The sequence below is a fragment of the Centruroides sculpturatus genome, unplaced genomic scaffold (assembly GCF_000671375.1).
Source record: "Centruroides sculpturatus isolate CEXI.00-Female unplaced genomic scaffold, Cexi_2.0 scaffold143, whole genome shotgun sequence".
NCBI lineage: Eukaryota > Metazoa > Arthropoda > Arachnida > Scorpiones > Buthidae > Centruroides > Centruroides sculpturatus.
Genome location: NW_019384447.1, coordinates 523,216 through 550,703, shown reverse-complemented (window position 1 = coordinate 550,703; position 27,488 = coordinate 523,216). Strand labels below are relative to the sequence as shown.

Sequence of the window (27,488 nt, the reverse complement as noted above, 5' to 3'; positions counted from 1 at the left end):
CGTAAAAGTATGGAAATATTTTCACCCATTGTAGATCATTTGATTATTTTCACACCTTCTGAAGAAAATCATCTATTAAGAGCATCAAAAAAATTATTTGTACATTTTGTAAATCTAATTGTTGGACTCACATCAGTAATATGTAGAAGAGATGCTAGCTTATATAATTTATTATTATATTTTATTGGGAATGCGCCAATATGCAAAACAAAAAAAATATTATTTGCTTGGGTTGGAAAGCAAGGAAAAAAAATTTTTTTAAAGATGCTTTCATAATAAATTTTATTTTGTATTATAGTTATAAATAAGTAAATAAATAAATGATTTAAAACAAAAAATGTCTAATCTTTAATTACTCTCTATCTCTCTCTACAAAATTCTCATTTACTTTCTGAAAAATTATGGTTCGGATTCATTTTCTTATTCGGAATTCATTTACTTATGTTTATAGTATATTAAAACAAAACTATTACTTAGATAACTACATTTCAATGAGAAAATACACGAGTACATGTTGTACCATCTGATGGATTCTAAGCAAATGATGAAAGGAATGACAAGTTTTAATGCGTAGTGTTATTAAAACTCCCTGGCTTTTCCTTTTTACACTGTGATATTACTAAAATGTTGAGTTGTGTATGTTATTATAGACGAGTTCAGTAAATAAACTTGGATATCTTTATTTTATTTTAAATGTTAGTGTCTGTAGGCACTAAGAAAGCTTTTTTAGTAAGCCCATTATGGATACGGCCAACCCACAATGGAATGATCGGGTGGTGAAAGACTGGGCTCGACATATCCAGAGGGAATACCCCGAAAAATACTTAAAGTTTTTTAATTCCTCCGGTTTCGATTCCGGGTTCTTCAGAGCGATAGACTGTCATCTTAATTTCTCTGTCATCTGGCCAGTGACTTGGGCATGAAGTAAATATACGTGGAGTGGACAGTTCCTGTACTCTCTGTGCTTTACAACTTGTTCACCGCACCGGAGCGACCCTAGCGGCTGACAATTAACTGATAATGACGTCATCGTTCCTTTATGCGTTTGCTACAATACAAATCCTACAGTACAAATGACCATTTTATTTACTTAAGGTTATTAATAAAGTTAAATAATCTTGTGTATTATAGCCTTATACAGTTATACTGTTTACAATAGACAAAAAGATTTATGTGTCACGCTATAATCCATAATGATAGATTCATAAAGGATCATAATGTATTTGATTTTAAAAATACAGCAGCATTCTACATACAGAATATAATCAGACATTACAGAAATGTAAGAATACAAAACCTACAGTAGAATATATATGCTGATGACCAAAAGTTTAGGATCTAACTTAAAATAAAATTAAAAATAACCTATAATGAAAAAAAACAATCTGCTAAAGAAAATATAGCAATTAAAAATAAAAATTACTTTATTTAATTACTTCTGCATATACAAATTACATAGTTCCATACAGTATATTCAATACAGCATTAGTAATTTTTCATTCTCTGCAAAGCTGGTCAAAAGTTTAGGATGAAATATAAACTATAACTGTTAATATATATTTTTATTCATACTTACAGAAAAAGAGCATTTAACATGAACATAACAATCTAAAGTATGATTTTAATACTATATCTAGAAAATATGGGAAAAAACAACGATCTGAACACTGTAAATCGACCTGAGAATAGATGAAAATTCAAACATCTAACAGGTCAGAATATGCGATGCGTTGATTGGTTGGTGTGCAGGCGATAGTGTACACCCCAGCCGCCAGGATCGCTCGAAACAGTTGAACATGATTTTGTTCTCTATGTATACTTACTCCGTGGACTTGAGTATCAGTTCTTTCAATTCACAGGAAATGATGTAATATAGCAAAGAATTACTGAATGATTAGTGCGTGCGTTCAAAATGTCGGAAAAGCAACTCTTTCAAGGCATCGTTACTATTCTGAAAAATAGTATAATTCAACATTATTTATATACCTTTCGTTCCGTTTTCAACTGTCTGAGATACTTATTCATTCAAAAGCAAAGAAAATTCGTACTCTTCATAACCAAATTGGTAACACATGGAGTAGCCTTATTGTTTCACTGATAGAAAATTGATATTTTCTGAATTCTGCGCATCGAAACCAATCCTTTTACTAGTATTATACGATCAGTACATGCATTGATGTACTTATTAATAGTTCTTTTACCGAACTCGTCTTTTATACAATATATTGTCTTTGTCGTTCGTACTAGGAGAATCGTTCGTTTGAAAATTCATTCTTTACACATTGTGTGGCATCTTTCCTTTAAGCCGATAGCTTTTGCCATAGAACCTGTACTAACGAAGTCAAGGTTACGAGAAGAGGCGGCGCTTCATGACTTTTAAGAAAATTGCGAAAGCCTGTATAGTGAGAAAAACTATGGATCGTGAATACACCTAGTTCCATGAATGATAATACAGTTTATGCTTAATTAATTACTTTGGCTACTTATTGCAGATAATATGCCTATCAATAACAAAACAATTGCTTAATTGCTTCGTACTCTGTGAGCGTTAAAAAGACATATTCATACATATTATGAGTTTGGCGATGAACTATAATTTGGTAGACAACCAAATTATAAACGACAGATAACGAAAAAAAGATTGCCTAACATATCCGAACCAAACCATTCATAAAAATTTTTTAACTTCAGAACTGAACACGAACCCTTGTTAACTCACAATGACAAATTGACACCTTTGCTATCCAACCTTAATCACAATTGTTTTCATTGATTGTTGTTCATATAGAACGTAACAGTAGATGCACTGGAACTGCCATAATCAAGATTATCCATTATAATGGCCTACCTTATTAAAGACTATATTAATCAAATATTGCTAATCTACTAAACGTTTCTTCTAATCTTCCCGAAAACATGAAATAATTAGAAATTTATCGATCATGACATCTGTCTAAAATATGTAATCAGAAATGAAGAATGTTTTTCCACTTTTTGACTACTTTCTGCCATCAAAGAGTTCTAAATAATTATTTACCGAGATTACATAAACAGATATCCTGGTTGATAATTCAATTTATTGCCTGTTGTATTATCTTATTATGAATAAAGTACTAAAATGAACTTGCACTTTTTGTGAAATAAATTAATACATTGAGCTACTAGGAAATAGTTCAAGTCATTGATAACACTGTGTAATGAAATGATGAAAAGAAAATTCCGAATAAAGTGTAATATTCTAACTCAGCATCTCTAAAACTTTCAATGTTGTATTGAATAAATTTTAAAATTATTTAATTTATAAATTAATTAATATTCATAAATTATTTTTGCTAATGATTTGGGAGTTATTTGCTTAATCAATTTTGTCGCAATAAGTAAGCTTAAACACATTTGTAATTTCATTTCGCTTTAATAAAATTAAATATGATTGTATTACGGTTATTTAGATTTAATTCATTTTAATATAAATAAATTAAAGTGAAAATGAGTTTAAAATATTAAAATGTAATAGGTATTGGTCAATAAAATGTAAATCTTTCAAGTATTGATAGATTTGTTTTTTANGATGCAAATCCCTAAAATTAACATTGAACATCTGTATTAAAATTTAATAAATTATTCTTACATTAAAAACTAATCTAAAAACAATCTTAATTTATAAGATTATTGTAATTCATTTCATTTAAATGCATAAAATTATGAATCCTTCAATTTTTAACATAAATTTATTTTTATATTAAAATGTTAATTTGAATATATATGTATTCCAACAATTAAATCTGGAGTTATAATAATACATATCTTGCTAGAGAAGTTTACTTATGAGATATATTCAAATATATATATATTCATATATATATATATGTATGAATAAGTTCCCCAAAGCAACAAGAAAACCATATAGGAAGAAAGAAATGGAATCCATTCGAAGGAAGCTTAAATCTACTTCTCGCAACTGAAGCACACTGACGCTTCCATATATCAATTCTGATGGTATTATGATCTTGTAAGAAAAACCAATTCTTTAAGTAACTATGACCTGTTAAGCAATCCAAGATGTTAAAAGTCTGTATCAACCTTCTGCCGCATGGTAGTTAATAATAGTCTAATAGATATTAAGGCATCAAAAGGTAGCTGTTCACCGTGTTATATATGTCAATCTATTTAGTAAGCTGACATATATAAACTGTTCTTTTTTTATTAAATGAAGTCCCAGTTTTATTTGAAGGTCTCACATATTTATAAAATGTTGGAAATGTTCAAAGACTACAGACTATAAGAAATTTCAAAGAACCTAAAAATTCTTTATAACTATAAATATGTCATAACTTTGAGACTTATTTTAACAATCTTTTACGTTAAAAAACGCTTTCGCCTATTTATTTTATGGCTTCGTCAGTTAAACGATATTTGAACATATTTAATATAAACTTAAAANATAGAGGGGAGATGCAGAAAGGCCTTACGAAAATTTTTAGTACCTGAGATACTCTGCTTTACTCTGAAATCCCTCAGATGGTAGATGTTAAGCCCTGCGCATTCCCCTAAATCCACCCCTGTTAGGCATAACACTTGGCACTAATATCCAATGAGTTAGGTTTACCCATGGTGGCTATAGAGTTTTTAGATAGCAAAATATTCAGTATTCTTTTCTCAAACAAAATTAATTAATTGTTTATGAGTAATTTATTAAATAATGGCGAGTAATTTAATCCACAAACCAAACATTCTAAAAAAACTCTCGTTCAAAATATAATGTATACGAAGTAAAAAAAAAATAATTGTTTATTCCTGAAGTTTGTGTATGCTTTATGATACCTAATAGTGATTTTCACTACATATTATTTAGTTTTAATAATTAAAATATGTTACAATTGAAATTTAATAAGAAATTTAAACCTATTGTCTAAAATTTCCATTTTAATTTATACTTTAAATTAAATTACTATTTTAAATTTACTCATTTACAACAATTCGTGCGAAATGTTAAAATTTTAATAGTAATAAAAAATGCAGTACGTACTGATTTAAAATTATAAACACATTAATTAAAGATGATCTTTCAGTATAATCTAATTTTATCAAAATTTTGCGTAATTAATTTCAACATTTAAATTCTAAATTTAAAAATTAAAGTGTTGAAATTTATTACACAAAATAATCTATTTAATTCTTTCATTTAGGCCTATAACATAAAATCAAAAAATAATTATGCAACTTAATAGTTTTTTTATAATTAATAATTTGTAAATGTTATAGAAGTTTTAAGTATTGATAAATAGCTTTGTAAATAACACCGGAAAACAAAGCTGTAAAATTAGATAAAAACGTATCAAGTTATTAATAATAGAAATACCATAATTAGACGTAAAATGTATTATTTACATGAGCTGTCCATAAATTATGTAACGTAAATATGAGTAGGAGAGTATACAAGCAATCGTCACGATGCAGTACAAGGGGTGCGGGGTGTTTACGAAAACGTTACATAGACTGGTGTGTTATTTGTTAAATACAGTATGCAAAGATTAAGCTACTGGTAGTTTTTTTCCGCCAAACGGCGACAACCTCTCAGATTTGACTATAACTTTTGTCGTCTGATTTATCAAGGAAAAAACCCCATGAAAATAAACTTATTTTAAATTTAAAATAAAATACATTTGTAATTTTATAAAATAAAAAGACTAAATTAATAATTAAAATTTAACATTTTATTCCTTATCTATTATCAACAGTCACACAATGCCTATAATTCTTTAATACAATTAGGCCTAAGTGAGATGGTTACGCTTAATGCATTACGTAATTTCGGGGTCTGTACTTTGCTACAGTGTCAGCGAGCATTTAAGGGTGTGGGATAGTAGTTAAAAAGTAAATAAAAATAACTTTAAGCAATTTATGGACGATCCCACATTTAAGTGAAAATAAATAATCTTTCCAGACTCTGGAAAGGTATAAATAAAATTTTCTATATGATAAACGTGCAGTTTGTCATATAGAAAATTTTATTTATATCGAGAATTTTTTAGTTTTGAAAATCAAATGCACTTAAAATCCATAACATAAAGCAATAATATAAAAACGATAAAAGTATTTTTTTCCACAAATGCATAAAACTAAACAATAATGTCAAATAATTTTTTTAACATTTCTTTTCAATTAAGTTCATTGATATTGATTCGTTTGAATATTGAATTAATTACTATCATAATAATTAAAATTACTTGAAGAAGACACTCTTAAGTTGTTTATTATATACTTCAATCTAAATTAAAAACCCAGTTTTTAGAAAGATTTGAACTGAATGTATGAGTTTTTTTATCTAAGTATTGCAATATGACTTTATTATTATTATTAAATATATATATATGTACACTATTATTACTTTCATTATTACCATTATATCTGGATAACTGGTTTTGTATAACCCCGTTCTAGAAAGCCTTGAACAAATTAACTGACCCGATAAATATAGAACGGGTAGGAATTGAAGTAAATGACGAAATATGACGTCATTCTTGGCAAGACTCAACATTACCACTACATAATTTTTCTTGATCTAAATTTAAATCTTATATAAGATAAAAACATTTTGTTTAAAATCTATTTTAATAAGTTGATTTTATAAATGACTGTTCTTTGCATGATTACTTCGTGAACAAGTGGCTCAACGATGACGCACATGGATCATTGGTTTAATTACGAAAACTTTACACTATCAATCACTATCTCGTTATTACTATAAATACTTTATTTTTAGTTACAGTTTATTTGATTTAATTACAAAACATATATACATTCATTTTTACTTGAAAAATATTTTATTTAAGACACGATTCGAGTTTATTTCAATTATTTATATTCTTCAATTGAAGACACTTATCATAAAATCGAAAAAAATTTTTAAACAGAAATCCTTGGAAACTTATGTTTTGTGAATGCAAATGGCTTTTAACATTAAAATATACTGTATTATATATTTCTAGTCCTTCGAGAAAATAAAAATTTGCTGTAAGCTCTTGAAATTTTTACATTAAAATCCTGTTAAAATTCAGAAGTAGAGGAGCGAGTTTATATATAAAATTTTAATATGACATACATAGATCTTTAAAATAGATAAATTTAATGATTCAAACAAAATAATTTGCTTTACATTTAAATAAATTCGATATAATATGATTGAAATTATGAAACTTATTATAAATGAATTATTCTAGTTTATAAAATATAAGTGATAAGTAATATCAGTCATATGCATCTACAATTTCTCAATTAAAAAATTTATCTGGTTACGGGTCAACAATTTTTTTACAAAAACTATTGCAATTTTTTGCTTGATGTAAAATATCCATTATTGTATTTATAATAGTAAGTAAAAAGAAATATTTATAGGTTATCAAAAGAAATAATCAAAATTCTATGAATAATTATTTATTTTATTAATTTTATACTAAACAAAAATTATTTTAAAAAATAATTAATTAATTAATGATTGAGATATATTGCAACATTAAAATAATTTTAAAAATTCGAAAATAACGTATTAGGAAAAAAAAACTTAAGTTTAATTAAACTTTCACGAAAATTCTATTTTAAAATGAAATAAAGATTATAATGAAAATATTATTTTGTATTATATACAAAAACAAATGATTTAACTTGTTATAGAATTCGATTTTTATCATTTAGATCATATTGAAGATAGATATCCTCAATATATTTTCTTTCAGTACAAATTTTTTTCTTTATATGAGAAAAAGTAATGCAAATTTACAATTCAAGAGCATTCGGAATAACTGAATTTAAGTTAAATTGTTTACTAACCAATTGTATAAATTTAAAAATTACATTAAATTAATAACAATAATGCACTAACAGCTCGCAAATGCCTGATAAAACTGTTGTTTTTAGTAGCTGTGCCTTGATTTTGGTTACGCAAAATAACAGATTTAGAAATACATAGAGGGGAGATGCAGAAAGGCCTTACGAAAATTTTTAGTACCTGAGATACTCTGCTTTACTCTGAAATCTCTCAGATGGTAGATGTTAAGCCCTGCGCATTCCCCTAAATCCACCCCTGTTAGGCATAACACTTGGCACTAATATCCAATGAGTTAGGCCTATTAGACAGGTGCAACGGATGCACGGGCACGAGACCCAAGACAAAAGGGCCCTCGAAATGAGGTACCAAAAAACTTATCAGTATTATATTTTCATTTTTTAATTTTGCCACCATGGGGGCTGATTTCGTAAAGTTTTTTGTTAAAAATTAAGAAAAATGTAAAGTTGAAAATTAACTGGCCATTTCTATCGTATTTTTTAAATTTCTTTTTTATTTTTTCCAAAAAAGAGAAGTCAAAATAAAATCTTTTATAGAGGACACACGAAAAGCTAGTTACTGCTAACATCGACCGAATTTAATAATAATTCAATTAACTTTTTTATAAATTCAAAACATTTCCTTTATTAAAATAATTTTCAATTAAAAAGCTTCTACATAAATGATAATACGACGTTCAAACGTATTAGAGTTCTGTATTAGAATATATTAATATTTAAATTAAGATTCATGAAATCATTAAAACTTTACTATCCTAATCAAATTATACAAAAGAATATGAGTGTAAATTTCACTTTAAACTAAGCAATTCTGATATTTAACGTTCAAATATAGATATTAATTATTAAACTAGAATTAGAATATTTAAAAATTAAATAGATCAAACACTTATAATGGCTTAATTAATTTAAAATCATCGATTAATTAATGAATTATAAATAGAATGATTAAACAATTAGTTTAAAAAAAAATTGGAATTTTAGAAAAATAAAGAATTTTATTCAAATAATAATAATTTTTCATTTAAATTAATACAGTATAAATACGTGCAACTAACTACAGTTTTAAGTTTCTTTTATGTAACTGATGTGAATGACATAAGCTAATGAACGAGCCACACACTAGCCAACTATTAATGCACATGTAGTGAAAACATTTCGGGGAATCCGTACACTGTAATATCGAATATTTAAAATCAATATGAAAATAAATATTTTAAAAATAACTTCTGCGTTACTATTAACGAAACTAATCTATCAATGAAAATGATAAATAAATAAACGAATAAATAATTATTATAGGAAAATATTCGAAAAAGTTATGCATATTTTAATAATTGTGTTCATGTTCCAGTAAAAGTTCTATGAACCAGATAGAAAAAGGAACAAAGAAGGATGTTAATTATACTGTTCGCGGAAAATATTCAAGAAAACTACCTGTACACTATCGTTTATGCATCTTAAAATACTCCAATCTCCATTTATTTTTATATACGATGGTTTATAATTTTTTAAAAAGTAAATATTGGCAATAATCTCTATTATAAAGTCTAAGCTGAGAAATATTAATTATATACGTAAATATATATTTATTCTTAAAATACCGCGACATCCAATAACTCGAATAATAAAGAATTACTTTCAAATTTTAGATTTAAAACATCGCTTTAAAATATTCTGTCGTTTAATTATTATTTAAAAAAAAAACAAAAACAGATAAAATAAAAAGAAACATTTAAGCCATTCGCTAGCCACGACGATAATGACCTTTTTGAGGTCACGTGATAATAAATATATTATTAATTTATCATATTTATTGTCGTTTCCAAGTTTTTGAGACTAAAAGTACGAGTTTTAAATTATATTTGATAATAATCTACGAATAAATGATTATATTATACGAATATTTGGAAGAATAAAATTGATCGTCTATTGGTTACGTGTCACGAATCACGCCTCTCTCACTAATCGTTCACGTGATCGCTCGACGCATGTCGGGAAAGAACGAATTTAAGAAGAAAAGGTCGTCGTTTCGTGTATAACGAAAGGGTTTGTTTCTGGAATGGCTTTAAGTTATTCAATTGTATTACAGTTTTGCCAGAAAAGACGACGTTTCTTTTGTATTATCCGTGGTAGTTGAAGAAATTTATTTATTATTTACCCGTAAATTTTATTCACTAATAAATGGATCCCGTTAGAAGCGCATTGGTTCGCAATTTGAAAGAACTTTTCGGCGAAAAAGCAAGATATGGATTGTGTATTAATCAGTGTTTGTCTTATGTACATAACGGGCCCGAATACAGCCATCAGAGAGAAAAACTCCGCACCGTTCAGTCGTTTTATAACCAATCTGCCATTGATGTTGCCGCTGCAAAAGTGAGTGACGGCTTCTTATTATTTAGCATCGAGCTTTTCTCATTTTTTTTTTCATTCATTCGCTTTATTAAATAACCTATTTGCTTCGCATTCTATGAATATTCTTCTTCTTTTCTAAGTAAAATTGCATAAATAATCTTTCATATTTAAAGATGCTTTTTTCATATTCTTATGGTGGTTAAAATACACAAGTTTATCAATATAATTTTCTTCTTCTTACATCAAAAATTTAAAAAAAAGGGGTTTAATTTACCTGTTTTGTTATATTAACTGTTGGAGCAAAATGTGTTTAGTGATGATGAAAAGTATTTTATTGTTTATATTCTCTTAATTAATTAATGCAGGTAATTTATCAAAGATATATTTTCTGGATGTTATGATAAAGAAAAAACTTTTAATGATTAGGAAATGAAAGTAAAATAAAATAATGGGATATTTTTGTTTGGTTTTCCTCTAATTGCGTTAATTTCAAAATGTTGAAAATAAAACATAAATATCACTTCTGGAAAACATTTATGCTTAATTCTAAAAGCTTAAATAATCGGTTGGTTTGGGAAATTATTTAAACTTGTTTTGTAATGGATGTGTGGAATAATATTAAACTTTACACGTAATTTGTTCCGGCTTAGAAAATCTATTAGATGAGCCGGAAAACTGGTATTCTCTACTTGTGGTTGTTCGTTGGGAAAATATCTTAAATAATCAAATTTGTCAAATAAAAAATGAAGTATTTGAGATATCTTAAACATATTTCAGAAAAGAATGCATAATTCTTTTCTGATATCTTAAAAAAATATGTATAACAATACAAGAAGTGTGATTTATGAGATTTATGTATGTGATAATATATCTCACATATATTTATATGTGAGATATATTATCACACATACATAAATTTCATAAATCACACACTTCTTGTATTGTTTGAGAAACCAACTCAAAATTCAATTCTGTTTTTTGTTATATGATTTATTATATATATTTAGATGTAAGCAAGCTACACAAAAATACATATTGCTAAGCTCTAATTTTAAAATGAGTTTATTTTTATTAGTGATTTGTTATAAATTCAAATTTTGGTATGTGACATAAAAATAAATTTAGTAAGATTGTGTATGTTGTATCTACACAATCTTACTGTGGCACACAGTATGTATGTACCAAATTTGAAATTAATAATAGTGACTAATAAAAATAAAAAATAAACTCTTAAACACTTAAAAATTTTAAGTATAAAATAATAATTGAATAGAATATTTATTTATATTAAGTAATTATATATTTTCATTAAAATAAATGGTAACTTAAAAAAAATATGTTAAATACTGAATTGAAATAGATTGTAAACAAAATTAATTCATTTAGGATCATTTAAAATAATAAATTCATAACAGTTTATTTTTCAGTTTATAAACCAAAAAACAATAAAAATAATTTAAAATCTGGTGTAAATTATTGTAGTGTGATAACTTTAATATTTTCAGAGTTTATCTTTTTGATGAACTGAGTTATGAATTCATGAATCATGGCTGCATAATACACAAATACCTTATCTATAACAACTACTTGAGTTTGTTTTTCTTTAACCAGACTTTCTCCATAATGTTTTCTAGTTGAACATCATCATATTTCTAAAAAGAATACAAATATTGTTGAAAGTTTAAAATTACTTTGATCACACTAATGCAATTTAGGAAATGTACTTTGTATTTTTAGTGAATATTATCACAGATAAAAACATTTCAGGAAATTGTACCACTAATAAAAATACTGACACACTAATATAATTAACTTCAACAAATGAGAATGATATTCTGAAATACCACAATAAATTCTTATAAAATACTGTGCAGTTTTATTATTAGTTTGGTCTGTTTTTTATTAAACAATTACTAACTTAAGTTAGTGATAGTGATTCGTCAGTAATTCATTTTCTTGACATAATTAAATATGAAACAAATATATCAATTGGTATGTCAATGAAATGCATTATTAAAATGTGACATGTTCAATTTAGTCACATGGAAGATAAAATAGATACATAAATCCATGAACAGAAGATATTTTATTGCATCATTGATGTACGATACATGTTGTTTGAAAAATGTAAAAATTATATCAATTATGAAATTGTTTTTCATATACTTATCAACTATCATTTAAAAAAAATCAGTCAGATGAAGATAATTTAGTAAATATATATATTATATGGAAATCAGATTTATATATTTTCAACTGCTGACATTTAGTGTATACTTCATGTCAGTTTTTAAATCATAGATTTTTTAAATTTGATTGGGTGAATATTTTACAGTTTTACACATTTTTTTTATACTGCAATTTAATTTTAATGACACTTGACACAAATAATAATTTTTGGTTTATCTTTTCTGAAGTTTTTATTTATTATATTTTTTACCATATGTTAACAAATATTCAAACACTGAAATTATGAAACAAAAAAATAAATATTTTAAATTTCTTCTATGTATATTTTTATAATTATTCTATAGTGATGATATTTTGGAAATTTTATTTAATAAAAATGAAGAGTTTTTTTAAAATACTATCTATATGAAATTAAAGACTAGTTATAGAATATTAGATTTTTATACAGATAGTTCCATGATTACTTATTTCTTGTTTTTTTAAATTTATTTAAAATAAATAAACTAATACTAAATTTTCTGTTAAAAAACATTTGCTATATATTATAATCTCAGTATTGAAATTTTCAGCCTTCAGTTCGATTGACTCCAGCAACAATTTTATATTCTGGACGAAGTCAAGATAGTAGCCATCTTCTAGTAAGTTGATTATTGTAATTTTTAATAATTTATTGTTTTATAGCTAAATATTTTCAGTTTAGAAGTTTCTCAATTTTAAATTATACAGTGAAAATTCTGTTTCACCTGCAGCTGTTCTACAAATTTCCTTATAAACTTCAGTTAATTATAAAACAATACTCATGTTTTATCATTAACTAATTTTATCAATTATAACATTCAACCAGACTACATATTACATACTATTATCTTAAAAACACTTTTAATAATAAATTTTTCAAACTGGTTGGAAAAAAATATTTAGCTGGTTAATTGAACATCTTGAACCAGATTGAGAAGAATACTGCTTGTTATGTTGTTTTCCTTATAGCATTATAACTAATATTTAAAACCTTTTAAATGACTATTACTCAATGTCTGCTTTTGTTTGGGTAATTATATTTATAATCATTTGTATTGATAATAGTTTTAACCTAGTGACCAAATTCTTACAAACTCGTAACTTTCCCATATTTTATGTATCTGTTTTTGATTTGTTGTTTAGTTATTTTTGCATTATTATTAAATTCAGACCAATTTAGTGTAAATTGGTTGATTTTATACTATCTGGCTATATAGTATTATTTTCAGCCATTTTTAATATTATTGAAATTTACAAATTTCATAATCATTAATTGAAAAAATTTAAATTTTATTTAATATAAAAGAAAAAAAGAATATTCTAGAAAAATGTAAATTCAGAATTTTTATGTATTTATTTAAATGCAGATTAAAAATGTTTGTCCTTGAAATATCTTTGCTTGTTTTGTAATTATCATATTTGAACTTTATAGTTAGTGTTTGTTTATAATGTATAGCTAATGTTCAGAAGTTAAACAAAAGCAATGAATGCTAAACAATTAGTATTTGTTTCACTTTACTTCATTAATTTCAGATTCTGACTTTTTCACTGGGATTGAAAATATAAGAATAAGATTTTGTAGTCATCCAGTTTATAAAAATTTTTTCTATAAATATGAAATAACAGTAGAATTAATTCTAATATTTTTTTTACTGTTTTAAATAATCAAACCAACATTTTAATTTTAAAATAAATACCAGAAGCTAATTAAAATAAGTATATTATAATTATTTAATACTTTCAGAGTATAATTTTTATTTTTAACTTTAGTTTGTAAAAATGTGTTTTTGAAAATCTATAATATTCAGTTTTTTAATATTTTATATATAGTTGATTTTTTGTATTTATGAAATTGATTTGCTGTGTAATCAATACTAAATTACAGTAGTTATCAAAAACATTTGGTAATTAATTAAATAAAAGTTAGTGTTTAATGTAATAGGTTTTAATTTATATTATCATCTATATAATTATATAAGTGTACATATGTACACCTATATAATTATAATTTTGCATATCTAAACTGAAATATTTGTTTGCATTATTTCTTTTACTTGTAGAAGATTATTTGATAAGAGTTTACTCCTAAAATTTATATTTTGAAAAACTTTAAAAGTACAGTAAATATAACTAAAACATTAGCCTAAAATTTGTTATATAGTGGTAATATGCATAAATTTTGAACCAACTGGAGAAATAGACAACACAAAAACTCATACCTTTAAAATCTAACAATGAATTTAATAAAATAATAATGTTTTTGACCAGTTTCACTGACCTTCTTCAGTTACAATAGAACAGAAAAATAGAAGAATGTGAATTCAAAAATTTTAAAAATGCAAGAACAATTGTAAAAGAACAAGAAAGGAAGTTATTTTAAAAATACAAGGAAGTTATTTTAAAAATAACCAAATAAACAACAGCAATCATAGGTGAAATTAATAAAAATAAATAAAGAAATAAAATAAAAAGTAAAAATAAATGAATAAATATCCTTTTAATAAAAATTAAATTTTCTAAATGGACCGCCATGCTGTAGACATCTCTATGGTTGATGAACATGGATTTTTATGAGCTTTATAAATTTCCAATTTTTCTAGATATTCCATAGTGTGTATATTATATGTGGATCTGATGATGATTGCTTGTGCCCAGTTTACTTGTATGTCTTGATGTTGCAAGTAAATTGCCAGTGTTGTATTTTTGAGATTTTTTTTCAATTGTGTACTTATGCTCCTTGAGTCATTGTTATAAATTACACCCAGTGGCACCCACGTAGACTAGTTTTGATTTGAAACATTGATCAATTATTGGGATGGAGTAAATCCCTGCAGTTGAATTATGGTTATATGGTTTCTTATCATTCCTTAGAATTTTGAAGATCGTTGGGTTGCATCGATATACTAATGCAACATTATTAGCTCTGGCTGCTTTCTTATGTATCCTTCTTAAAGGTGGGATATAATTTAAGACAACCCTTCATTTCTGGTTCACCAATGCATGTTGACATTTTAATGTTTGAAAGATTGCAAGCAATTTCTGTATTATTTTCATTAGATAGGCCTGTTTCTCTGCGATTTTTAAGATATGATTCAGCTCCGTTATGGTGTCCCAGATGTTAGTGCAATGGGTATATGCCCTTCTTATCAAGGATCTAAAGCAGGGATGTCCAACCCGCGGCCCACAGGCCGCATGCGGCCCAAGGCAAGTTCCAATGCGGCCCAATAAACGTGTAAACAAAACCGACAAATGTTTTAATTTTTTTATTATTTATTTATTTGAATGGCATAAACTCAAAAAAGAAGTTTCACAAAGCCGTAAACCTTTATTCATATTTTATTTTTGAGTGGAAAGAAAATATTTTCAAATACTTGGAGATGTGTGAATGCGGAAGGATTACTAAATAAAGCTGGAGTTATGACTCAAAAGATTATAGACCCAAATTTCGGAAAAGGAGGGAAAGATGAGAAAGGACAAAAGTTGTAGTAGTGAAAAACATTAAATAGATCTTCTGTTAAGCAAATATGGAGCTGTAATTTTTCAACCTTTTTCACTTCTTTATTTTTTGTCCTTTGCCTCTTTTCCCCCGCACTTGGGTCTATAATCCTTTGATTCACAACTCCAGCTTTATTTAGTATTTCTTCCAACGTTGCAAGATTTGGCTACATTGGGCCAAATGTGGCTACTTTTTTTTGTTTGACGTAAAAAATATCATTTGGCGCTTTGGCTACTTTTTCGGCTACATATTATTTATAATTATATTAATTGAATAAAAATGCACTTTAAAATGGTGTTTCGTCGCTTTTTATTAATTAGAGACCCAAATAAAACAAATATTTGTGTTTTTCAAATAAATTTTCTTTAGTCTCTTTTATAATAAATGAATTTATCTATTTCTAAGTAAAAATTGAAAGTGTCTGTAGAAGTAATTTTTTAAAATATCCTTTTTTCTTGATAAGGTTTTAATACTTATTATTATAATCTAGACATGTTAATTTTTAAATATACTTATATATTGGGCCAGAAGTATATATTATATATACTTGTGGCCCAAAACTCCTTGACTTCTTTCAATGCGGCCCAGAGAAACAAAAAGGTTGGACACCCCTGATCTAAAGGCTGCGAATTTGATGTGCCAGGGATTGACCGAGTTGTATGAAATTAAAATAGGTTGAAAACAAGGTATTCTTTATACCTTGGTCCAAATTTTGCCATATTTACAAGAGATGGAAATGTGGTAATATTTATTTAGACATTTGCACTTCTATCAGTTTAATTGCAACAGGAAAAAAATTTTTATGCTTAGAAATCACAATTTTTCTAATTTATTAATATATAGCAATGAAAATGATAACCAGTCCTAGAAATATTTAATTATCCTTTAAATTATAATAATTATGTATAAATAAATTTAAAAATTGCATCCTAAAGAGTCTTAACATTTTAGATCTGTTATATATGAAAGTATTTTTATAAGATATAAATTAAGGTTACAAACATCTGCAATCACAATGTATCTATATTTTTATTTCATTAATAAATTTTAAAGCTTTTATTTAACAGCATGCATTGATTTAATTAGTTTAAGTATTTAATTTTTTCACTTATTATTTATAAAGAAATTTAGCAATATTATTTTTTTACCTTTTGATGAGTCTTTAATAAAATTCAAATTTCAAGAATATTTTCAGAAATTATTTTTTAGGACAATGACAATCAACTACTTTTTATTGAACCTTAGTGTTCCATAATGAGATGTGAAAATAATAAAAACAAAAATTTCTTAATTTTTCAACAATTTAGTATCTTTTTTTAATTGTTTAATTATAAGAATCTTTATTGCATTGAAATATTTTTTAAAGCATCCTTTATTTTTTAAATTTTATTGTTTAATACTCTGCAAAAGAACTCGGATATAGCAAATTCTAAAGCAGCAAAGTTCTAATACCACAGCTTTGAAACATCATAATAAATGTGAATTTTTGATTTATGATGATTTATTGTTATATAAATATTGTATGTTATCTCCGTGTAATAGAAAATTAATACTTATAGAATTAAAAATCAATCAATAAGCTTTTAGATGCTTTTATATGAGACAATTTACATTGTTTTTCAGATTAAATATAATTAAGAAATTTTTTAAATTAAAAAGCCAAGTAATATTTTAAAGGCTTCATTGATTTTGTAATTTGATTTTCAGTTTATAATATAACAATCCACAATCAATGGTCTANTTAATTGTATTTGCATTAATTTCTATGGGAAAAATTGCTTCGGTTAATGAACGGACTCGTGGAACGGATTACGTTCGTTAACCGGGGTTCCACTGTACTTTGATCACACTAATGCAATTTAGGAAATGTACTTTGTATTTTTAGTGAATATTATCACAGATAAAAACATTTTAGGAAATTGTACCACTAATAAAAATACTGACACACTAATATAATTAACTTCAACAAATGAGAATGATATTCTGAAATACCACAATAAATTCTTATAAAATACTGTGCAGTTTTATTATTAGTTTGGTCTGTTTTTTATTAAACAATTACTAACTTAAGTTAGTGATAGTGATTCGTCAGTAATTCATTTTCTTGACATAATTAAATATGAAACAAATATATCAATTGGTATGTCAATGAAATGCATTATTAAAATGTGACATGTTCAATTTAGTCACATGGAAGATAAAATAGATACATAAATCCATGAACAGAAGATATTTTATTGCATCATTGATGTACGATACATGTTGTTTGAAAAATGTAAAAATTATATCAATTATGAAATTGTTTTTCATATACTTATCAACTATCATTTCGCTCGACGCATGTTGGGAAAGAACGAATTTAAGAAGAAAAGGTCGTCGTTTCGTGTATAACGAAAGGGTTTGTTTCTGGAATGGCTTTAAGTTATTCAATTGTATTACAGTTTTGNTTTATAATTATTCTACAGTGATGATATTTTGGAAATTTTATTTAATAAAAATGAAGAGTTTTTTAAAATACTATCTATATGAAATTAAAGACTAGTTATAGAATATTAGATTTTTATACAGATAGTTCCATGATTACTTATTTCTTGTTTTTTTAAATTTATTTAAAATAAATAAACTAATACTAAATTTTCTGTTAAAAAACATTTGCTATATATTATAATCTCAGTATTGAAATTTCCAGCCTTCAGTTCGATTGACTCCAGCAACAATTTTATATTCTGGACGAAGTCAAGATAGTAGCCATCTTCTAGTAAGTTGATTATTGTAATTTTTAATAATTTATTGTTTTATAGCTAAATATTTTCAGTTTAGAAGTTTCTCAATTTTAAATTATACAGTGAAAATTCTGTTTCACCTGCAGCTGTTCTACAAATTTCCTTATAAACTTCAGTTAATTATAAAACAATACTCATGTTTTATCATTAACTAATTTTATCAATTATAACATTCAACCAGACTACATATTACATACTATTATCTTAAAAACACTTTTAATAATAAATTTTTCAAACTGGTTGGAAAAAAATATTTAGCTGGTTAATTGAACATCTTGAACCAGATTGAGAAGAATACTGCTTGTTATGTTGTTTTCCTTATAGCATTATAACTAATATTTAAAACCTTTTAAATGACTATTACTCAATGTCTGCTTTTGTTTGGGTTATTATATTTATAATCATTTGTATTGATAATAGTTTTAACCTAGTGACCAAATTCTTACAAACTCGTAACTTTCCCATATTTTATGTATCTGTTTTTGATTTGTTGTTTAGTTATTTTTGCATTATTATTAAATTCAGACCAATTTAGTGTAAATTGGTTGATTTTATACTATCTGGCTATATAGTATTATTTTCAGCCATTTTTAATATTATTGAAATTTACAAATTTCATAATCATTAATTGAAAAAATTTAAATTTTATTTAATATAAAAGAAAAAAAGAATATTCTAGAAAAATGTAAATTCAGAATTTTTATGTATTTATTTAAATGCAGATTAAAAATGTTTGTCCTTGAAATATCTTTGCTTGTTTTGTAATTATCATATTTGAACTTTATAGTTAGTGTTTGTTTATAATGTATAGTTAATGTTCAGAAGTTAAACAAAAGCAATGAATGCTAAACAATTAGTATTTGTTTCACTTTACTTCATTAATTTCAGATTCTGACTTTTTCACTGGGATTGAAAATATAAGAATAAGATTTTGTAGTCATCCAGTTTATAAAAATTTTTTCTATAAATATGAAATAACAGTAGAATTAATTCTAATATTTTTTTTACTGTTTTAAATAATCAAACCAACATTTTAATTTTAAAATAAATACCAGAAGCTAATTAAAATAAGTATATTATAATTATTTAATACTTTCAGAGTATAATTTTTATTTTTAACTTTAGTTTGTAAAAATGTTTTTTTGAAAATCTATAATATTCAGTTTTTTAATATTTTATATATAGTTGATTTTTTGTATTTATGAAATTGATTTGCTGTGTAATGAATACTAAATTACAGTAGTTATCAAAAACATTTGGTAATTAATTAAATAAAAGTTAGTGTTTAATGTAATAGGTTTTAATTTATATTATCATCTATATAATTATATAAGTGTACATATGTACACCTATATAATTATAATTTTGCATATCTAAACTGAAATATTTGTTTGCATTATTTCTTTTACTTGTAGAAGATTATTTGATAAGAGTTTACTCCTAAAATTTATATTTTGAAAAACTTTAAAAGTACAGTAAATATAACTAAAACATTAGCCTAAAATTTGTTATATAGTGGTAATATGCATAAATTTTGAACCAACTGGAGAAATAGACAACACAAAAACTCATACCTTTAAAATCTAACAATGAATTTAATAAAATAATAATGTTTTTGACCAGTTTCACTGACCTTCTTCAGTTACAATAGAACAGAAAAATAGAAGAATGTGAATTCAAAAATTTTAAAAATGCAAGAACAATTGTAAAAGAACAAGAAAGGAAGTTATTTTAAAAATACAAGGAAGTTATTTTAAAAATAACCAAATAAACAACAGCAATCATAGGTGAAATTAATAAAAATAAATAAAGAAATAAAATAAAAAGTAAAAATAAATGAATAAATATCCTTTTAATAAAAATTAAATTTTCTAAATGGACCGCCATGCTGTAGACATCTCTATGGTTGATGAACATGGATTTTTATGAGCTTTATAAATTTCCAATTTTTCTAGATATTCCATAGTGTGTATATTATATGTGGATCTGATGATGATTGCTTGTGCCCAGTTTACTTGTATGTCTTGATGTTGCAAGTAAATTGCCAGTGTTGTATTTTTGAGATTTTTTTTCAATTGTGTACTTATGCTCCTTGAGTCATTGTTATAAATTACACCCAGTGGCACCCACGTAGACTAGTTTTGATTTGAAACATTGATCAATTATTGGGATGGAGTAAATCCCTGCAGTTGAATTATGGTTATATGGTTTCTTATCATTCCTTAGAATTTTGAAGATCGTTGGGTTGCATCGATATACTAATGCAACATTATTAGCTCTGGCTGCTTTCTTATGTATCCTTCTTAAAGGTGGGATATAATTTAAGACAACCCTTCATTTCTGGTTCACCAATGCATGTTGACATTTTAATGTTTGAAAGATTGCAAGCAATTTCTGTATTATTTTCATTAGATAGGCCTGTTTCTCTGCGATTTTTAAGATATGATTCAGCTCCGTTATGGTGTCCCAGATGTTAGTGCAATGGGTATATGCCCTTCTTATCAAGGATCTAAAGCAGGGATGTCCAACCCGCGGCCCACAGGCCGCATGCGGCCCAAGGCAAGTTCCAATGCGGCCCAATAAACGTGTAAACAAAACCGACAAATGTTTTAATTTTTTTATTATTTATTTATTTGAATGGCATAAACTCAAAAAAGAAGTTTCACAAAGCCGTAAACCTTTATTCATATTTTATTTTTGAGTGGAAAGAAAATATTTTCAAATACTTGGAGATGTGTGAATGCGGAAGGATTACTAAATAAAGCTGGAGTTATGACTCAAAAGATTATAGACCCAAATTTCGGAAAAGGAGGGAAAGATGAGAAAGGACAAAAGTTGTAGTAGTGAAAAACATTAAATAGATCTTCTGTTAAGCAAATATGGAGCTGTAATTTTTCAACCTTTTTCACTTCTTTATTTTTTGTCCTTTGCCTTTTTTCCCCTGCACTTGGGTCTATAATCCTTTGATTCACAACTCCAGCTTTATTTAGTATTTCTTCCAACGTTGCAAGATTTGGCTACATTGCGCCAAATGNAGTGAATGAACAGGATCAATGGGAAGTGAGTCACTTTGTTTACTTTTAAATACTGTACATAACAAATTAACACAAAAGTAATTTCTACTCCCTTTCATTGAAGACTAATCTCATCTTTTCTTTCTAATTTCTTCTTTTCTAATCTCTTTTTTTAATTTCTTCTAATCTCTAAAACTTTTAATTTTGTTTGTTGTGTCCTGTTATAAACCCAGCGTACTGGGGTTACGTAAAAATCGGGTAAGCGGTGTAAAAAAGTTTGTTGCAGCCCGGCCATGGGTTAATATAGTCCTGGCTTTAAGGCTGTGTTTATGAGGACACGAGAATTGCAAAAGAAGAGAAAAACAGGAGGGCGGGAAAAACCAAGCGAACCAAGGTTACACGCCTACAGGAATAATCTTGTTATTCCTGTATTGTGTTCATGCAAAAACTGAAAAGTCCGGTGAATTTTATGCTATATCCTTCTGCCACATTTTCACGTTCTGGCACCATGTACGATTGAATTACGGAATCGCGTATCTGTATTTTTTGCAGCTTTCCGGGCCACTTTCTTTACGATAGAAAACAACCAAAAAGAGAAGGCATAAATAAAAGGAAGAAAATGTTATTAGAGTAATTTCGTTTATTTTTTTTAACTTTATTACATCGTAAAATTCATTGGAGTTTTTTCGATCTTTGATTTTGCTTGGTTTTCCCTCTCCTTCTGTTTTTCGCTCTCTTCTTGCATTTCTCTCGTCTGCATAAACGCAACCTAAGGCCCATTTTGATTATTATTGCAATTATTGCATCAAATTTTGTACTAATCTTATTATTGCAAGATGACTCCCGTAATTGATATTTGAAATCACTAAACTTTGTGAACTTGGAATCACTAAATTCCCTACATAACTTTCGTGGTATCTTGGACAGAATATGTGGGGCGTAATCGCTCATTATCTGTAATATAAATAAATATCTGACATCCTTAACAGAAGAAAATTTAGGCGCTCCTATCCACGTGTATAGGCTATGTAAACGAGCAATTTTTAATCATATTTTTAATTTATTTAATTTAAAATACAGTACATTCTCTCCACCTCAAATTAGTAGTCGCCCCTGTACATCATACTTTTCCTTTGTCAATAGAGTCGTGCCAGTCATCTGTCTAACATCTTTCAGGGAAACATTTTTGAATTAGTATAACGTGACTTCCGATTTTCAACGGAAATTTTTATATAGTTAATTTGTGTCTTCTTCTCTCAAGGTTTTCAAGTCTGGTATCGTCTTTCATCTATCTCACTTTATTCTTGAGATTAAGGAATGACAGACGGACGGACAGACAACAGTGGAAATTTATAGGTCTACAGTTTTCTTTAAATTGAGTATGACAATTGCAGCCCAATTGTCATACTCACACAAACACCCTCACGTGTGGATATTTATAAAAAGAATATCATTATGAACAGTTAAAATTTATTTTTGTTAATTAACACTAATATATTTATATACATATTGCGGAAGGTCTTTTAAGGGAAATTAGTCCCTATTTAGTCATTAAAGACGTGAAGAAAACCCAGAAAACTTTGACCAGTCCAGCCTAGTAAAACACGAACCCACTGCCGAACTACCAGTGTTCAGGGAACAGAACCACTTGGCCACTGGTGAGGCCAGACGCAAAATGGGATGACCAGAGCCCAACGTATACGGGGATCTGATGTCCTCAAAAATTCCTGGGGTTTTTCGACTTATCCGGATTCAATTCCGGACCCCACAGAACTCTGTTGTCACCATAACCGCAGACCATCCAACTGTCCACACATAGCGTTCAGTGAATATATCTGAATTAAGATTACTTCAAATTTTTAATTCGGTCTTCCGCGAATGTTGACAACCAATATAAATTACTTATCTTGGTTTCAAACGTTTTAATTAATACAAGGCGTTCTCATTAGAGGTAGTGTATGACGTCATAATAAGACTTTAGTCAGTCTTAAGTTGATTTAACATAACAGACATACAGAAAGCTCATATTTCAACTATGATATATTCATAACAGGTCTGTTTAAATTACAGCAAATTTAAAAAGAAAGAAAACAATTATTTTTACTTATTTGTGCAATACAAAACACGTAAATTATTATTATTTTGTAATTTCGATATTTCGTTATAGATTTATGTCCGTTCACTTAAATGTGTTTTTGCTTGTAAATAGAATATCAAAAAACTCTCTAAATGCTTTTCGAATAAAAATATTGAAAATTGTTTATATTTAAATACAGTCCCGATCAACCGAGGTTCCGCATTATCTGAGGTAAACCCATAAATGAACACTACTTTTATACTTAATTCAGGGCACACAACAATTGGGCGACGGTCAACAGTACTTCAAATTCCAACTTCCAAATTATTAAATAAATGAAAATCTCACTAACTTTAAAAATTAGTTAGGCAGTTGTCAAAATTATCAACTTTCTAACATTTTCGACATTCGTTAATTGTAAATCGTTTATGTCAACGACTGTGTATTGATCTAATCTCTTGTTTTCTTGCAACCGGTAGCCACGTGGACGGCAGATTACATGATGGTTTTTAAAACTAACGACCACTATTTCTCACACCCGGGCCGCGGTTTTACAAAGGGTTCACAGACTGATACCTTAAATTGAACCTAAATTCGAACTCGACCCAGAGGGAGTAATCGACTTTTAATGATCGATGGCCCTTACGAAAGCCCCGCCAGTCGAAGTTGGTCGGTCTTCAGAATGCTAAATTGTCACCCTGGGATCCCAATGCAAAATTGAATGAATCCTCGTGGTACCGGAGAATAGATAGACCGCAATCACCTAAAAAACACTTGTTTTACTGGTGAATTTCTTGTAAAAAGTCAAATTTTAAATGAGTTCATTGTATTTTAATTGAATGAAATGTTGATTTCGAAGGGTTCCTGCTAGTAATTATATATATATATATATATACATATATAGTATAGTATATATTTGCTTTGTGAAGTTGTTTATATATATATATATATAAACAACTTCACAAAGCAAATATATACTATACTATATATGTATATATATATATATAGTAGTATATATTTGCTTTGCTGGGTACAAACTGGCCATCTGAATGCTTTGTGTGGGAGTTTACAGGACAAGTGTGCTGAATGCATCCTCAGTCAGCACAACAGTAATTGATGGTGGTTATATCATAATGTAAATATACTGGAAGAGGAGATTGGACTGGAGGTCTGGGCAGCATAACGTCTTTGTGGAACTTTTTCATCAATGTGGACTTTTAATTGTTTTTTAAAATATTTTTATATTAAAATAAATTATTTTTTTAATTCAATATTAAGTGTAAATTTTACATTTAAAATGTTATTTTTCTGTTAATTTTGTTTGAAGTATATATCTTCCACTATGGCTTTCATTTATTGAGATATTGAGTTGGTAGCATAATCATGAATTGTATGAACAGCACAGTATTTGAAAGCCAAAAATCCAATTATTGAGGGAGCATGAAGAATATAAGTGTCAGCAATCATTGGTCAAAGGATCAAAGTTTTTATTCTGAAAGAATTGTTATAAGATTGCATTGTTTAACTAGAAGATAAAAAAGTCTCTAAAAATTATATTTATACATTCAAACAGATAGCATAAGTCTGGTTTCCTCCCATGTCTTAATGAATTTGAAACCATTCTGACATTTAATATCAGTATCATATTCAGCTATTTTTTATCACTCACTATATTATTTTAGATCAGTTTAAACAGATTTCATCAAACTGGTGTACACACTTTTCATTTTGTACTATTTACTGCTTAAATTTATTAATATAATCTTGTCCTGTGATTTATCTATTTCCAAATTTTTAGTTAAAATGCAAGTCGTTAAAAGATTCATAATGAATCTTGGTATTAATTTTTGGTTGCATTAGAACTATTAAATAAAAAATTTCTCTTTAAACAGTGTTGAATAGGGATACATTAATTATGATCGCTCAATACTTTGAGTAATGAAAGCATTTTCCCATACTATAATTATTAAGGTGGTTAAGTAAATGCTTGTCACTAACAACATCAGTGATATGGTAGATCAAAATCAAAGCTTAACTATCAAAAACAATTATTTTATTTTAATAGCACACAAATATTATCATATTTATGATGATATTTGTGTGCTATTAGTGTATTTGTGTTAACATGTATTATAGATGAAAAATTTTTCTAAGTTTAGTAGTGTGACAGAAATATGATTTAAGAGCTTTTCCTAGACTTTGTAATATATGTAATATGATGCCATAAATATTACACAATGCAGGACAAATTAATACTTTACAAATGTTTCATTTCTTAGGCAACTTTTGTATACTTACTGATTTTATGAGTATATGTTTTGTATGTAGTGAATGTTTGTTTTGATCGATAGATCTATGATAAATATGATTTTNAAATAAATGAATAAATATCCTTTTAATAAAAATTAAATTTTCTAAATGGACCGCCATGCTGTAGACATCTCTATGGTTGATGAACATGGATTTTTATGAGCTTTATAAATTTCCAATTTTTCTAGATATTCCATAGTGTGTATATTATATGTGGATCTGATGATGATTGCTTGTGCCCAGTTTACTTGTATGTCTTGATGTTGCAAGTAAATTGCCAGTGTTGTATTTTTGAGATTTTTTTTCAATTGTGTACTTATGCTCCTTGAGTCATTGTTATAAATTACACCCAGTGGCACCCACGTAGACTAGTTTTGATTTGAAACATTGATCAATTATTGGGATGGAGTAAATCCCTGCAGTTGAATTATGGTTATATGGTTTCTTATCATTCCTTAGAATTTTGAAGATCGTTGGGTTGCATCGATATACTAATGCAACATTATTAGCTCTGGCTGCTTTCTTATGTATCCTTCTTAAAGGTGGGATATAATTTAAGACAACCCTTCATTTCTGGTTCACCAATGCATGTTGACATTTTAATGTTTGAAAGATTGCAAGCAATTTCTGTATTATTTTCATTAGATAGGCCTGTTTCTCTGCGATTTTTAAGATATGATTCAGCTCCGTTATGGTGTCCCAGATGTTAGTGCAATGGGTATATGCCCTTCTTATCAAGGATCTAAAGCAGGGATGTCCAACCCGCGGCCCACAGGCCGCATGCGGCCCAAGGCAAGTTCCAATGCGGCCCAATAAACGTGTAAACAAAACCGACAAATGTTTTAATTTTTTTATTATTTATTTATTTGAATGGCATAAACTCAAAAAAGAAGTTTCACAAAGCCGTAAACCTTTATTCATATTTTATTTTTGAGTGGAAAGAAAATATTTTCAAATACTTGGAGATGTGTGAATGCGGAAGGATTACTAAATAAAGCTGGAGTTATGACTCAAAAGATTATAGACCCAAATTTCGGAAAAGGAGGGAAAGATGAGAAAGGACAAAAGTTGTAGTAGTGAAAAACGTTAAATAGATCTTCTGTTAAGCAAATATGGAGCTGTAATTTTTCAACCTTTTTCACTTCTTTATTTTTTGTCCTTTGCCTCTTTTCCCCCGCACTTGGGTCTATAATCCTTTGATTCACAACTCCAGCTTTATTTAGTATTTCTTCCAACATTGCAAGATTTGGCTACATTGCGCGAAATGTGGCTACTTTTTTTTGCTTGACGTAAAAAATATCATTTGGCGCTTTGGCTACTTTTTCGGCTACATCTTATTTATAATTATATTAATTGAATAAAAATGCACTTTAAAATGGTGTTTCGTCGCTTTTTATTAATTA

The 27,488-nt window shown here is 27.1% G+C and overlaps 1 protein-coding gene across 2 annotated transcripts in view; it reads left to right on the top strand.

Annotated features, from left to right (window-relative positions):
• The first annotated feature begins 9,797 nt into the window (after positions 1-9,797).
• The window catches only part of LOC111620430 (3-methyl-2-oxobutanoate dehydrogenase [lipoamide] kinase, mitochondrial-like), a 58,738-nt gene continuing 41,047 nt past the window's right edge, over positions 9,798-27,488 (top strand). Inside the window, exons 1-2 of one of the 2 annotated variants that reach the window (XM_023362352.1) lie at positions 9,798-10,218; positions 18,591-18,659. In XM_023362352.1, the coding sequence (XP_023218120.1) occupies positions 10,027-10,218; positions 18,591-18,659 (261 nt within the window). In that variant the 5' untranslated portion in view covers positions 9,798-10,026. Of the gene's footprint in view, positions 10,219-12,956; positions 13,026-18,590; positions 18,660-27,488 lie in introns of both variants that reach the window. The other variant, XM_023362351.1, reaches the window with a different exon arrangement.